The sequence below is a fragment of the Lathamus discolor genome, chromosome 8 (assembly GCF_037157495.1).
Source record: "Lathamus discolor isolate bLatDis1 chromosome 8, bLatDis1.hap1, whole genome shotgun sequence".
In the NCBI taxonomy this organism is placed as follows: Eukaryota; Metazoa; Chordata; class Aves; order Psittaciformes; family Psittacidae; genus Lathamus; species Lathamus discolor.
Genome location: NC_088891.1, coordinates 1,286,916 through 1,302,897, shown reverse-complemented (window position 1 = coordinate 1,302,897; position 15,982 = coordinate 1,286,916). Strand labels below are relative to the sequence as shown.

General features: G+C 45.8%; 1 protein-coding gene across 1 annotated transcript in view; it reads right to left on the bottom strand.

Annotated features, from left to right (window-relative positions):
- Positions 1 to 5,990: 5,990 nt before the first annotated feature.
- The window catches only part of UACA (uveal autoantigen with coiled-coil domains and ankyrin repeats), a 31,520-nt gene continuing 21,528 nt past the window's right edge, over positions 5,991 to 15,982 (bottom strand). The window contains exons 12-19 of the mRNA XM_065688356.1: positions 15,776 to 15,808; positions 15,194 to 15,292; positions 14,967 to 15,003; positions 14,254 to 14,306; positions 10,181 to 12,868; positions 9,470 to 9,622; positions 8,550 to 8,615; positions 5,991 to 7,837 (exon numbers count right to left, since the gene is read on the bottom strand). Of these exons, the coding sequence (XP_065544428.1) occupies positions 7,766 to 7,837; positions 8,550 to 8,615; positions 9,470 to 9,622; positions 10,181 to 12,868; positions 14,254 to 14,306; positions 14,967 to 15,003; positions 15,194 to 15,292; positions 15,776 to 15,808 (3,201 nt within the window). The 3' untranslated portion in view covers positions 5,991 to 7,765. The remainder of the gene's footprint in view (positions 7,838 to 8,549; positions 8,616 to 9,469; positions 9,623 to 10,180; positions 12,869 to 14,253; positions 14,307 to 14,966; positions 15,004 to 15,193; positions 15,293 to 15,775; positions 15,809 to 15,982) is intronic.

The following is a 15,982-nucleotide window of genomic DNA, read 5'->3' as shown; positions in this document are numbered from 1 at the left end:
AAGCTGCAGCTGGGCCAGATGCTGTTCAGGGTGCTGTGGAGCTCAGCACCCATCAGTCCCTCAGTGCTGAGCCTCAGGGGGGGCCACATCCAGCCACAAGAACACCCATCAAACACTGGCCCGCTTTCACAGCTGCCTCGCTGTCCGGCTCCGGACTGTTCGTTGCCTTCATTTCTGCTCCTCCTGTCCCCCCCGGGGCACATTCCCAGGATTTCAGGACTGGTGCATTTACACTTCGCAGACAGAGGAAGCCCTGTTCCTTGCAGCCAAAGGGAAGTCCATCTGCAGCAGCTCTTACCTCCCCAGGGCCTCTCTTTCAACAGAGACACAGGAGCATCTCACGCCTGAGGTGGGAAGGCACCAGATAAGCACGTTCCTGGGTAAGTGCTTTGTGTTCAGGCAGAGCCAGAACCCTCTCTCCTGCGTGCCCGCCCCTGGCACACTCCTTATGCAGCCTCTGCCGTGCTGGAGCAGCGCAGGGTGAACGCTGGCAGTTAGCAAAGGCAGCTGGCACCAACCCCTCGCAGCCACAGGGCAGAACAGCTTCTCTGCCAGAGCCGACCGGCAGCAGCTCCGTAACTACACGGCAATTCAGTGCATTTGAAACTAAGAGGGGGAAGTGCAGCTTTAGAGGCAAACCTGAGAGGAACGTTGATGTGGCAAGCAGGAGGTCTTCTGCCCCCGAAACAGCCCAGCAGCTGGAACAGCAGCTTTGCCAGTGTGGGTCTACAGCCCCTTCTAGTTCTTTACCTGGCCTAGGAAACTGCAGCCTTCCTCCTCCTCCTGGTCCCAGAGAGGATGATAAGAAGCTGTCATCTGAGCAACGATACGGCCAAACCCAGCCACGCGCAGAAGGAAACATCACCTCCAAAGCTCACCCAGACCGGGGAAGAGGATAGGAACAAACCCAGCCGGCAGCACAGGAGCCCGGGAGGCGCTGCACTGGAGCCCCCCCTTCCCGTGTCTTTCCATCGCTTCCCAGCTCGGAGGTGCGACGCCGGGCACACGCGTGCCACAAGCACGCACCTCAGGGCTGCTGACCCAGCGTAAACTCCCTGAACCAGTTCAAACCCATTCCGGGAGCGCTGGCACAGCAACTGCATCCCGGCGGGCTCCGCGCCAGCCCAGGTAACCCCTGCTTGCGGAGGGCAGGTTGTGCCAGCGCAGGCACCGTCTGCTGCCCCAGAGCTGGCAGGAGCCCCACGGCCCAGCCTGTCCCAGCAGCCTGACAGGCACGGTGACGGGCTCACGCTGGAGGCAGGCAAGGGCGTGCTGCCAGGGGATGCGATGGCACAGGCGCGTTGTTGGTGATCGCTAACCCGCAGTGGGAGCGCCGGGAGCACAGCCCACGGGGCAGAGCTGCTGCTGTGAGCGCTGCCTAACCCCAGAGGCAGCGGCACCAAGCACAGGCATCACTGAGCGGTGGAGCTCCGCTTCAGAGCAGGGAGGCCAAGACCGTGGTCAGATTTAAGAGGTAGGAAGACAGAGGAGCAGGTGAGGTTGTCCTGACCAGGGTGACAGCAAAGGGAGAGCAGCCAGAAGTGGCTCAGAGGAGACTTTTCCTTGCTGCTCTTGGCCCAGGGCATGGCCGAGCCACAGAAGCTGCACCAGAACCTGGATTCTGGGGTAGGCAAAGCCTTTTGCAAGGCAGTAATTGCAGTGTCCTTACTTCAGTGGCTGAGAGTAAACCCTGACACCTCCTCAGCAGCCCCCCACAGCACCGGCTGGGGTATTTGTGGAGCTGTTGCCTTTTGTTTTTAAGGTCAGCGCAAACAGAATGAATCAAAATACCCTTAACCCCCCCTGCAGCCAGTCCATGTGCTCAAAGGCACAGGAGCACTTCAGCAGCAGATTGGTTTATTTGTTCCATGTAATTTACTTTACAATGGGTCCCTGGCTTCCCCATCAATTGCAGATGAGATACTGCAAAGGTGACCCGGGAAGTTTCTATAGCACATGCTCTATCAGATGCCACAAACCACGAGCAGCAGGAGGTGGGTGTGTGGCTCAGGGCTGGGGCTGCGTGGCAGGGTGTTAAATACCTTCACTCTGCCCTGCCAAGGGCAAGCGAATGCCTGCAGCCTGCCTGGGCCCTTTGAGATTCAGAGGGAGCATCCCTGAAGCGGAACAGGACAGAGGCACAAGCTGAAGCCCCAGTAGTTTTAAAGCTCTGCCTCATCCTTCCTTTATCCCCAGAGTCCTCAGCTCTAGAACAGCTCAAGAGAATAAGCAGATTAAATGCTCCTCTAACATCTGCACGGACACGAGCTGAAGGTGTCCCATGCAAAGTCACATCTCTGTCCTCTCCAGGCAGACACAGCCCCTGCGAGCAGCCCACAGCTCTCATTCAGAGGGGAAACAGCAGCAGAGGAACGCCAGGATTCCTCAAAGGTGCCCGCATTAACAGGGATTTGCACTCCCCTCCCTGTCCCCAGGTGAACCTGAAGCCCTTGGAGAGCCCCGTTCCCTTTTCCAGACCCTGCTCTCCCTCCACCCTCACCTCCTGTGAGGTTTTGCTTTCCGAAGCACTCCCTCTCATCAGTGTCTCACTACTTAAATGCCCACTGATTCTACCTCCCAGCAACAGTGGGATGTGAGAGACTCAACTGCCTGAGGCAGGAGGAGGCTGCAAGCAGAGGGTTACCGTCTCGCTGCCTCGGTTCTCGTACAGAAATAGGCCTGAGCACCAAGGGCCCTGCTTCCGGAGCACATCACACCCACTCCTTGTGTGCGTGGAAGGTATCAACACAGCACCTCCAGGGAAGCCTCCAACAGCTTGAGCGTGTCAGACTCCAGCGCTCGGATGCCTACACACAGTTGTCTTCTATTCACATTTACAGGAATTCGACAACTCCGGTGAGCTTCGGATCAGAGCAAGCTGCCAAAAGCCCAGGAGTCCTAAGAGGAGACAAGAAGATGTTCTTCCGGGCAGGAGACAACACGGATATCACCATTTGAACAGCCAGGCCCCTCTGCAGCTGATGCTGGGATTCCCGGCTCCTGCGAGATCAGCATGTAAAGGTCTCACACCTATCGCCTACCCTTTCAATTAGCGCATCTGCAGCCAAGCACTTCCCCTTGCGATCCAGTGCAAAGCTCCAGGGCTCCTGCCCAGCCAGCAGCAGGGAATTGTTCCAGACCCCTGGTTTCTGTGGGGAGATGCAAGACCAGAGAGCAGCTCCCTCTTGATCAGGAGGCTTTCTCCCTGCGCGGTTTCAATGCCCTTCGCCATCCTCACCCATTTGGAGGCAGGATGAGGGAATCACTGCAGATAAATGCATGATGGTAAAGGCAAGAAGGTGCAGCCATGGGGCAGTCTGTGCACGGCAGCAGTGCTGCTGTGGGAGCAGGGAGTTCCTCAGCAGAAACACATCTCCAAGCAATGAAACTCACCAGGCCGGAGCACACAGCACAATGCAGAGCACTCTGCTCGGTGGCTGGTTTCAATACATGTCATGCTAGCATCAGAAAGCACTCATGCATATATTACTTCAGCATCCTGTGAATAGGACCAGATATGGTGGCATAATTTCCACTTCAGATTTGATGCATAAAAGGCAGAAGTGGATTTACATCCCTGTCTTACTGAAGGAAATTGAAGACTGCAGTATTTCCTCGTGTGTTACCACGCAGAACTCAGCCGAGGTTCCCTGTGTTCCTCCAGCTCTAACACACTAGTAGCAATGTTGCATTTCCTCACTGACGAGCCAACACTGCCTCCTGCTCCAAGAGATGTAGGCTGCCAACCACTTAAATACCACTTGACAGGTCTCTTGGTGTCTCCCAACCACCAGCACCACCCGAAATCAGCATCTTCACAAGCTTCTCTGGGCTGTGATTGCACAGAAGCAGTCGGAGCAGGGAAGGCCAACTGCCTGTGAATGCTTTCCTCGGCTAAAATTAGAGCTCTCCAGGCTGGGATGGAACAGAGTCCACCCACAGACAGCTCTCTCCTTGCTGTAGCTCTCCAGCCTAGAGGACACTGTTCCCTCTGATTTTAGGCCATGCTCTGGTAGCTTTAATATCATACCTCAGCGCCCATCCTGCTATTTCCAGTATATCCCCATAACAGCTCACCAACTGGAAAGTATTCCAGCTTCATGAGCTCAAGCCAGGCCCATAAATACTTCATGGGTATTTCTCAACCCATTTCTTCTAAAAACCTGGCTATTGTTCTTGCTTGCAGCAAGTGCTCCTTTTAAGTCCTTGGCATCCTATACACACACAAATAAAAACCAAGCCAGCTTTGGCTGTTTCCCTGAAGCTCAATCCTCATATTCTGCAGAGGTTTTTATCCTGGTATCCCACAATTGGCACTTCTCTTCCTCCCAGATTGCCACCTCTCCCTAGGGAATTTTTGCTGACAAAAAGATCTACTTCACCTCTGCCATCCTTGCTCATTTCAGAGGAATTCAGAAGTTGGACTACATCTGCATGGTCAGATCACCCCTTTGCCACAGCTGTGATGTTTATAGAGAGCTTCCCTAAACCAAAGGCACAGGTATCCCTACCCATAAAGCTCGAGAGCTGCTTGAAGACAAAGCTACTTGTTCAAGTCTGCCCTGACCAGATCGCACTATGACTTTACTTAGTCTATACTCATCATCTGTAAGTATGCCCATGGGTACGTAAGCCAGTATCTTACAAGACCAAAACCCCAGCAAGTAGCATGGCAAGAACGACACCAACCAGAAGTCTCTTTGCACCCAGAATAATTCTTATACTACACCTGACCCTCAAGATGAGAGCAAGATCCCATCTTACTCTGCACTGTCCCCATTACATTATAAAACTAAGTTGATGCCCTGCTGAGAATGTTTAAAGTCTTCCCCACTGTATCCTAAGAACACATAAGCACCAATCCCAACATTTAATGAAGTGTAAAACTAATTATTATGAAATAAAGCTAGGCTGTTCAGCGAGTGGAAAACCTTCACATTTTCATGTCCTATTTTCTTTTCAAATGTATTCCCTTCCCATCATCCAGCATCCCCTGCAAATGTAAAAATAAATACCCTTCACAGCGGAGGGCTGGCTCGAAGTCTTTGAGTCCAACAAGAAAGCTTCACAACTTAATGGCCCTTAAACGCTCAACATCGTTTCCACTTAATGTAAAATCCATCTGATGTAATAGCTGCCACAATTACATGTATGTTTTTTCTATTAAAAGTTAATTTTCTGAGTTGGCAGAGCAATGCAGGCGTTAGACTAAGAAAAAGAAGCAGTAATCCCTCTGAACTTCCCAGGATGCAGAGAGATTCCAAAGGCTGCTACTCCAAACCTGAAAAGAAGTCCCATATTCGCTATAAAAAGTGCTGTTGCATAATAGGAACATTGTGCCAACAATCAGTTATGGGCTGCGTTACCTTATTGACGCTGCTTTACTGGGGCAAGAAGCAGCTCCCAAAATCCCCCAAACCTCTTAGATGCATTTCATTCACATTTGGAGTTCTTGTGCCCTCTCCCCTCTTCCTTCCATTATCAGTGACGCTTGTCCATGAATGCACAAGTATTGAAAGCTGCTTCACTGGGGAGGAGAAGCCTCATGAGTGATTTTACCAAGCACATGGATTATCACTGCCATGGGAACTTCACAGCCCAGGCTTTACCTTCACCTCCATGCAAAGTTCACAGCTTCACACTGAGAACAACCACCATTGGAATAATCTCCACAGGGAAGTGGTGACTCGCCAGTGTTGGACACTGTTAAGGCTCAGCTGCACAGGGTACAGCTGGGACATCCAGTCTGGGTCATGCTGTGCCTGGAAAGGTTGGACCAGATGGTCCTTGAGGTCCCTTCAACCCGGGATTCTGTGAAACTATGAAACTCTGGAACTCTGGAAATAGATAGAAAAACCCAATAAACCCACAGTGGACATCTAAACCCCAGATGTGTTACCTGGTATTTGGGAGCACTCAAGTGAGTTCAAGACCCTCCACTACCCAGACTACATTTCTTTACCTTCTACAAAACTGAGCACTACAATAAGAAAAAGAAGAAAACATTTTATTGATGATGTAGGAAGGGAGAAATTTAGAAAAACATAGATAGAACTCCCTCGAGAAGGACCGTACAATATCAAAATACGCCGAGTTAGTATATCAAAACAAAGGCTCTCTAAATAAGAGTTTCAAGTAATGCAACCGTAAAAGAATTTGGCTAAAAAGTAACACATATACTGAGATGTTTTCTGTAATAGTCCTCTAAGAAATTAAAGGAAAGCAGCAGTAGATCTGTTTAACTACAGACACATAGTTAGTAAATATATTAAGTGTATTTATATAATAAAAACTGCCCTGCACATTCATCCCTATGTCTGCATCCTCCTCCATGTGGCAGTTGTCTCTTCAGTTCCTCAAGACTCTGCCCAAAAAGGGATAAAAAAGGAAACAAACATAACACTACTAAAACAATGGGACCTAAGCCCACGGCTTGGTGGGAAGCTCAGCCACCATGAAGCAGAGAACTCCACGCTCTGACTTAGGTCTTCACTTCTCAGGAACATGGAAGAGGAGGTTTCTCTCTTCTGCATCAGGATGCCAGGTTCCTAACTTGCTGGTTATAAGCAAATGCTTTCAACCACAGACTGAAGTTAACACAACCACCAACAGCCTGTAATGCTCTTTGCTCTATTAGAACCACATACCTTACCAGGCTCATCTTCAATTACTTCCTTTCAATAGTCCCAAATTTCATGTTTTCTTTCATAAAACTCACTTATGGGAACATCATCCTTCAGTTAAAAACAAAGCCCTGTCTGGCTTAATAGGTAGATTCCAAATGGATCAAAATTCTCCTTCGATTAACCATTACTATTTGCATCTTTGCCCATAAATAAGATTATAGTACACAATTTACAGCTAAGAGGAAAATACCTTAAACTTCCATGAGATAGTGTTTGAAAATCCAATACCTGAATTGGCTAGTGTGCAGCTTCAGGAGCTGCTCAGTCTACACCCGTAGGCCTAATGAAGAATGAAATTATACAGGAGCAGGACTATTGAGTTTAGCTCAAAATGCTGCTCTACAAACCGTGCCACTCCAGTCCCAATGCTTTAGCCTACAGAAATCAATATTACAAAGCATTCCTGAAAAATCCTGGGGGAGGAGGCAAACATAAAAGTTAGTGTTTTGATGGAAAACCTGATTTTAAATGTTGCAATAAGCAAAAGGCACTACAGCTTACGCTTGTATTTAAACATAAAGCCTGTAACTTGGCCAGCCAAGTTACAACATAGACCTAAACACCTTTTCTTTACCTTTGCAGCTGACTCACTAAACATGTTGTAGTATGTCCTGATCAGCTTATGTGACAAAATAGCCACTTTCTCTTAATCATTAAAGGAGATATACAGCTACAATACTCAGCCAAACTCATTTGAAGCCAGTTTATGCTTTAACCATGAGAGTTCAAGTTCTGGGATAAACAGGTTTATGGGTATAGGCCCTGCTTTAATAAGTGGTCAATCAGACATTAAAAGAATTTAACTACCATGTCATCATTTTGACAGTCAGCTTGTATACCAGCTTTAAAAGATGTTCTGCATCTTTTATTAATCTAACAAGTGTCAGATCTCAAACTCAGTAGCCCTGTTTTACCATTTTATATGAAGAAAATGTTTCAGCTTTGTAAGCTGTTTCTTATTTGGAGGTCCTAATTGCAGCTATATCATCATAACTATATAAACCTCATGAAGGTTATCATTCCCATAACCACAGCACTCCTACAATGCAGCAGCCTTCATGAGCAACAGCACTAACATGTCAGCAAACAAGTCCCTGCCTCATCCGAATGATCTGTAGTAAAGCAGCTTGGACATCTTCATCCATGTGACCCTGGAGCAAGTAAACAGTTAAAAGAACAATTAAAATCCCATAAAGTGTCAACTATCCATCACTAACATTAGGAGATTCTTCAAAATTACCCAAAAGACTTAAATCATTGCTGTATTTTCACCACTCACTGGGAAAATCTGCAGTACTTTTGGAATCCTGTTATTTTTCCCCTCAAATAAGAAGGAGCTGCCTCTTTGACAGCAGTTTCCTTCACGAAAATATGATGTGGGGAAGAAATTACTGTTCCTACCCTCTGGACTCCACAGCCTGCTGCTGTGGTAGCACTCCCTCTCTTGCATGCTCAAGTATTTGGAGCCATAAGACTGGAATGAGTTGATCAGCTCTTTGTTCAGTGAGAGCCACTGGGTAAGCCTGCACTAGGTTTCCAGCTTCTACTGTACTTGTCTCCAGCATTACCTGGGATGATGCAGAACTAAATAACAGGCTCACATCACCAGACACCACCCCCCTTCAAAGCAGGTTATGGTTATACAGATTTACACATAGACAAACTGTAATAAGATGGCCCAAGTCTAGAGCTGTGGGGTGTGTTTGCTTTTGTTGGATCCATCCATTCCAAATTAAAACTCTCAACATCAAAACAGGTACTTGAAGACATTTGAGGTCTTCCAGTATGGCAGCTAGAAGTGGGTCTCAAGAACCTCTTATGCTGAGATGACAGTAAACCAATGTGACCCTGGGACTATCATACCTGTACAGCACTGAGAAGATGTGTCCGATAAACAGAAACTACCTCTTGATGCTGCCTTTTAGCATCCTATAAAAAGGAGAGAGGAAGAAGAGGTGAAGTCTTTGAGTTCTTTTAACATTTACTCTTGCCTATTTCCAACTTTGTGAGCTTGGATTTGTGCGCTTACAGACTAGCCGAAGCAGAATACCAAGGTTAAAGTTAGCTGTACCCCCTCCATTAATCAAGAAGAAAGTCACTGCTTTACTTTTGTTACTGCTGATTTGCAGCAAAGCAGTTTTGCTGAAGGCTGGCAGAGGCAGGCTGATCTAGTGTGGTAAGCACAGGTGCCAGGGTGAAAACCTGTTTCACCAACAGCAACAGCTGTTTGTTTTAAACCACCCAATTTAAGAATGCTTCGCCTCATTCGTGAGGTCAACCTCACAAATACTGTTAAAGACACAGCTTGCTTCTGCACAGATTTACAGCTAACCTTGCTCACATACACAGCTTTAATTATGAGCTTTACTGAAGTCACAGGGGCCACAAACGTGTTTGTGACAGTCGCAGCACTTGAAGTATTCCCATTTACTGTTAGTACACTTAATGATAAGCAATACTCTTCTGCGTTTGCAGGCAAGGGAACATGGAATCAAATCCATTAAGGAAGGACCACCTCACATTCTTTTGCAGTGAGAATATACATGGCTGGTGGGTTTTGTAAGAAAATACAAGCATGGAACTTGCATATAGAAACGCTCTTGGCACGCACTACAGCAGCGTAGCTCGTGAGCACAGATTCCCAACTGTCTGTCTCTTTTTTTACCTGGAAAAGTTCCCAATTGTTGCAACTCCGATGGGGAGAAAGAAGCAGAAGATTTACAAAGAAGCAAGCAGGGGGAAAAAAAAAAAAGAATAAAAATCATGAGATCAGGATTACTTACAGCAAGCTGCTGCTGCAGCGTTTTCACCTGGTTCTGGAGCACTTCAACCTGCTGGTTCTGCCTCTTTGAGGGAATCCCAGTGGTGTACGTAAGTTGAGACAAGCCATTAAGAGCTTGTTTTAACCGCTCCACATCATTAAGCAACTCCGTAATCTTTAAAAAAAGGCACAAAAAAAAAACCTCATTTAAGGATGTATCACTTATAAAAAACAGTATTTTTTAACACTTTTTGAAGTCTGATGAATCCCAGACTGGTTTGTGTTGGAAGGGACCTTAAAGCGCCTCCAGCTCCAACCCCTGCCACGGGCAGGGACCCCTTCCACTGGAGCAGCTTGCTCCAAGCCCCTGTGGCCAACCTGGCCTTGAGCACTGCCAGGGATGGGGCAGCCACAGCTTCTCTGGGCACCCTGTGCCAGAGCCTCAGCACCCTCACAGGGAAGAGCTTCTGCCTAAGAGCTCAGCTCAGTCTCCCCTCGGGCAGGTTCAAGCCATTCCCCTTGGCCTGTCCCTACAGGCCTTTGTCCAAAGCCCCTCTCCAGCCTTCTTTTTGGCCCCATTTAGGTATTCAGACCACCATCAGATACACCCGCATCACCATGTACTTAATGCTCAGCACAGAAAGTCATGCTTGAACACTGAAGTAGCTGCATTTGCTGTCTAGTTTCTTACCCCTAAACTGAAAGCATCCAGAGCTTAACTGCCATATCCCACCTTGTTATCCTTGGCTTCCACCTGCTTTGCAGATTCCTGTATTCTCTTCTGCAAGTCCATAATTGTTGTCAATGATTTATCACACCTTTCTTTCTGGTCTTTGATTTCTTGCTCAATACTGCAGCTCCGTAACTGCAGCAATTCCTTTTCATCCTTTAAAGAAAGCTCACTCTTTTTAGCTTGCAAAGCCTCCTCACATGCTTCCTCATACTTTCTATTCATATTGGACAAGCTTTCAGCTATGCTGTTAATCTGGGCCTCCAGAGTACTCTTCATGGATTCGTATTCCGACATGTCAATCACTTCTTTCCTCTGCAGGTCTGTTAAAGCTTGTTGAGTAAGCTGCACCTCAGACTGCAGCTTCGAGATTTCCTTGCTCTTCACTTGGTTTTCTTCTTCCTTTTCTCTCAAGCTGGTTTTCATTGCTACAATTTCCTGTTCTAACATTTCCTTCATTTGTGTATATTCTACCAAAGGGATTGAAGATTCTTTCAGACCTGACAACTCCTGCTGCAGCTGTCCTACTTTTAGTGTTTCTTTGTCGTAACATTCCTTCTTACTTCTGAGGGCTTCCCTCAGATCCTCTATAGTGTGGCCAAGAGCATTCTTCAAGGCTTCAATCTGCTCTGCTGAAAGATGCCCAGCCTGAGCGGTCATGGGCTGCTCGGTGCTCTCCTGCAGCTCATCCTTTTCTTTTTCACCTGTGTATTTCTGCAGCAAGTCCCTCAATTGCTTATTCAGCTCCTCCATTTTGCTTGTGAACATTTTCTCCATTTCATGGGATTTCTCAGCCAGGATATAGTTCTGCTGCAAGTCGCTCTGGATGGACAGAACACCGGTTCTGAGCTTCTCATTCTCCTCTTTGCACTTCAGGTTTTCCTCCTCGATTTCTCTGTACTTCTGCGCCTGTTCCTCCAACTGTGCTTTTAGCTCTTTCACTGTGGCTTCAAAGCTTTGTTCTCTGTCTTCAAAGGAGGCAACTGGGGCATATTTGGACTTAATGCACTCCTGAATTGTGTCAAGTTCCTTCTTCTGGGCTTCAATTTCTGCATGCAACTGTAAAATTTCTTCTTGACCCCTCTTACACTCAGCCCTAATTGCAGCGTTGTTCTCCTGAAGCTCTTGCATGCTTTTCTTTAAAGCAGTCACTGCACTTTCATGGTCTTTTAAACTTATACACTCTGTTTGCAGTTGGTTCTGTACGAGTTTCACCTTATTTTTCAAGGTTCCATTTTCTTCATTCACCCTCTGGAATTCTTGCTTTACCTCTTCCATTTTTCCCTTCAGATCTGACAGCTCCTTGTTGGTTTTTTCAAGGGTGTTATTCAAGGCTGTTTTAACCTCTTCATGGGTTGTAGCCAACACATACTGATCCCCAGGAGTCTCTCTCAGGGCTGTGTTTTCAGAGACCAGCTTGCACACTTTGTCTTGCTCTGCATCGTATTTTTTCTGAAGCTCAGCAAGCTGCTTTTCCAGCTCGATACCGCTACATTTTAAAGCTTCCACCTCTCTTTTGTGCTGCTCTGGAGATAGGTACACAGCTTGGAAGTGGCTCATGTTCTCATTTAAGTTGTTCTTCTCTGCCAGCAACTTTTCAGCTTCTGCTTTGCTTTCATTGTACTTCTTTGTCAGTTCAAAAAGCTTTCTGGTCAGGTCACTGACAGCCACATCATTTGTTTTCTTCAGTTCCTCGTGGATTTTTAAAGGCACACTCTGGCTTTTCAGTTCAGTTTTTAGCATTTGGATTTGTTGCTTAAATACCTTGTTATCAGCCTGCAATCTTTCAAGTTCCTTCTGCAGAGCCTGGTTCTTCTGTGACAATTCAGAAACCGCCTTCCCAAGCTCTTCATTTTTCTTCTCAAACCCCCTCCTCATCTGTTCGTGCTCCTCTGGCTTTACGTGCTGAGCCAGTTTCGCCTTCTGACTCTCGCATTCCCTCTTCAGGAACAGCACCTCTGCCTGCAGTTTTCCATGCTCTCCTTCCATCTCTGCTAACCTCTTTGCTTTCACATTCACTTCGTTCGATAACAAACTCTTCATGTTTTCAAATGTCTCTGAAGTTACCGAGTGGGCCAACTTGGCCGCTGTTTCTTTGAGCTGCCCTTCTAACTCCATGACATTTCTTCCCCTTTTATCTCGTTCCATCTCCAACTTCACAAGTTCCTTCTGCAACCTTTTATTTTCCTCCACTAGCTTGCCTTCATCTCTCTTGAATTCCGCCACCAGCAATTCGTTCTGCTTAATCTGGTTCCTCAGTTTTCCCACTTCAGCAGAGGCTCCCTCATACTTGCCTTTCATTTCTTTCAACTGCTCCTTCAGCTCCTCTGTTAGCTTACTGTTTCCCAAAGCAGCTTCGTTAGTCAGGTGATCTTTCAGAGCAAGAAAGTGCGTCTGCATCTGCTTAACTTTGCCTTCCGAGTCAAACATTCTTTTCTGCACATCTTTTAAAGCATCTTCCAGCTGTTTTATCTGTCCGTCAGATTCCGCCTTGGTTCTTTCACACTCTGATGCCAAAGCTTTACACTCCGATACCTTGTGAGACAGCTCTCGCTGCAATTTGTTGATTTCTTCCTTTGCGGCACCATAGCAGGTCCTCACGTTGTCAAGTTCCTTCTTTAAAGCTTCCTTCTCTGAAGTGGGTGATTGGTTAGGCAGGGAGAGCTCCAGGGGTCTCAGCATAGACCTGGACTGAAGATGAATTGGCACAAAGCGGATACACGTTTACAGGTTTGACAAGCCACGTACATAACTGTCTTAAACCCATGGTGACAGGAGCATAAAACAGGTCTGAGATTTCTTTTTTCCTTAGGAACACACTCCTCTATTCTTGCCCATATTACAGAACACGTGTGTTTCAGCTTTTAACAGTGAAAATCTTTAAAAGAGCTCTACATTACCATTTCCCAACCATCAGACCCACTGACACTAAAGTGCAGGTACAGTGTATTCATTTCCTTTTCCTTCTTATATTCTTCATATTTATTCACTCATCTGCTAGAAGAAATTCACTTATGAAGAGATTTCCCCTGGCCCTCAAGCATGGGATAATAATACTAAAAGGAATTAGACCAGACACTGTCACAGTTGATGGAAGCTTCTCTCTAAAAACACTGAGGAACACACTCATGTAATTTACCATCCAGGAATGGATCTCTCACAATGCAGCTCTGACCTCCTGTTAGGTGGTTTGCACTACCACCCATCACTTGTTCATGTTCCAAGGGACAGAAAGCACTATGTAGCTGTTAGGGAGGCTGGAAGCTAGGCTTAGACTAGCTTAAAGCCACTTAATTCCTCCCTACGACATGGTTTAGGTTTTGGGTTGGTTGGCTTTTTGCACACTCCCCCCTCCCCTTTTTCCCTTTCTTTTTATGTTAAGAATTACACATCATTTTAAACTTCAGTTAAAGATAAAGAAATCCTAAGACCACAGGGATAACCTCATGTGAAACACAGCAGACATGACTGGATTTTCTGTGTTAGCAGCAGAACATCAGAAATACCTATCAGTGAAATCCAGTCAGAGAGCCCAGGATGTACAGTTTTATTTCCAGCCATCACTCACCTCCAAAAGCATTACTCAAGTGTAAGAACAGCTTGGCAGTTAGGACCAGTCCCTGTCATATATGACTCACTGTCAGGGTCTGATGGATCTAGTTTATAACTGAATGGTTGCTTTACAAGGTAGCTAGCTATCAGCCACCAAAGTTGTCAGGAAATTGCTGTAGAGCTGGCACGAAAAATCAAGTTTCCTGAATTCTAACTGAATTAAAAGTAGACAAAAAGAATTATGGAGGTGAAAACCAATTGCCCTTTACACTGGCTGTTGATCCGGCAGTGGGATTGAGTTGTAAGGATGCTCACCACAGACCACCCAGCAGTGTCACAGCACTCGGAGCTATGTCACACGTGTAGCTCTAGAGGGCACCAGCACTTAAAAATAAACGCAACCAAGCGGGTGCTATGGGAAATGTTGTACTCCAAAGCAATGGTTCATATACATTTATAATTACATTTAGCTTTCCCAAGCATAAATATCTTAGAACTCTCTCAAGCAGCAACATATTTATTACCTGTGATTCCCCAGCAAACGCTTGTCCTTGTTTAAGTAATAAATCTTCTTTTCCTAGATTTTCAAAGCAAACACCATTTAGTCTCTGGTTAAAAACAGTAACAGACAAAAACTATGATTTTCCTTCCTCATTTTATTCTGTTCAGTGGGACTGTAACGGGCTCAGTAAACCCTTCTGCAGAACAGTCATAAAAATCACCATGAACACCAGGGAAAAGCATGCCCTTGCACTCCAAACGAATGACCCTTCCTGACGGGCAGGCAAACAGCTCTCACCATGGCTCATGATAGATTAAGTAACATTTTTAAGTTACACAGATGCAAGACAGGCCTGTGACCAAGTTGGACACAAATTACCATAGTTTCCTTGTCCTAAGCTAGACATGAGTGTTGTTTAAGACATGAAGGACAGACAGAGGAGCTCAGTTGGGAGCACAGATCCTGCTCAGCTTGTTTTTCATGTTATCAGAAGATGCAGCAGTTACAATGCACATTCCACAAGACCAGTCACTCATAAGCAAGACTGATCGATAGTGCCTCATGCGCCTATCCAGCTGAAGCTGACTGGATTCTGAAGTCTCAAGTGTGGACACACACCATGTGCTTGGCTATAGTTAAGACCAACAAAAGGAAGAGAGAAGAGGAAAAACACACCCTTTATCCATATTCTAACTCTTCATCGTGCATGGCAAGATTTGATAATTAAATACTTACTATTGGCAAAGTTACTTCCAGATCCCACAAAATCAACCTAAAAGCAAAGGCAAACACAAAATTAAAGCTGACAACTCATTTCAAAGTTTTACTCTTGTTAAACTAGGGATTAAAAGGCAGGGAAAGCTTTTATAAGGAGATAAGCAACTGTTGAAAGGCTTAAATTGTTAAGTATTTACTACAGTAAATACCAATTGCTGTATTACATTTCAAATCAATTCACATACTTCATAATACTTGAGTTTAGCTTTGAGAGCTTCAATAGTCCTTAAGCTTTCCTCCTGCTGTTTTTCCTTGGTGGTTAGGATTTTCTTCAGCTCATCCTTCTGAAAGAGAAAGAATACCAAGTAGCCAAAGCCACAAGGACAGATTGATAAGAGCTCAAGCAGCTAAGCAACTTTTATAAGGTTTAGGGAGAACTTCAACCAAGACCAGCACTGAAAAGGCTTCTTAAATGTTTGATTCTGAAGTTCTTCCACTGCTCCTCCACAAGAGGAGTCTTGAACAATGAGCCAAAGGAATAAGCACCATTATTTGCTACTGTTTAACTTACATTTATTAACCTTGCATTACTGAAAGTCACTAAAGACATTTATAATATTAAGTCTGCTTTAAAGGTGCCATAGGGATTACATAATTTATGTGTAGTAACAGAAGTGCTGCGCAGCTGTATAAGCTGAGCACATACCAGTGGATATTTCATTTAGCATTTACAGGTAGCTTTGCTTTTCTCTGTAGTTTTATATATCAGTTAAATGCACTAGAACAGGAAGTAGGGAAGTGACTATTGCTTGCAGGTGATATCATACCTCATTCTCAAGATCATCTGCAAACATTTGCTCCTGCAAAAATAACAAAGAAAATCCCCTCACAAATTATTTCAGCACTGAGGTATAAGGGGTTCATACACAGTTCAGCAGCTGACAACTCTACCTCAGTTTTAATGCTACACATTTCTGACTGCTCCCCTTTGCTTTACCATCTAACCTCTGGAAGAGAGGACAAACAGAAGTTCA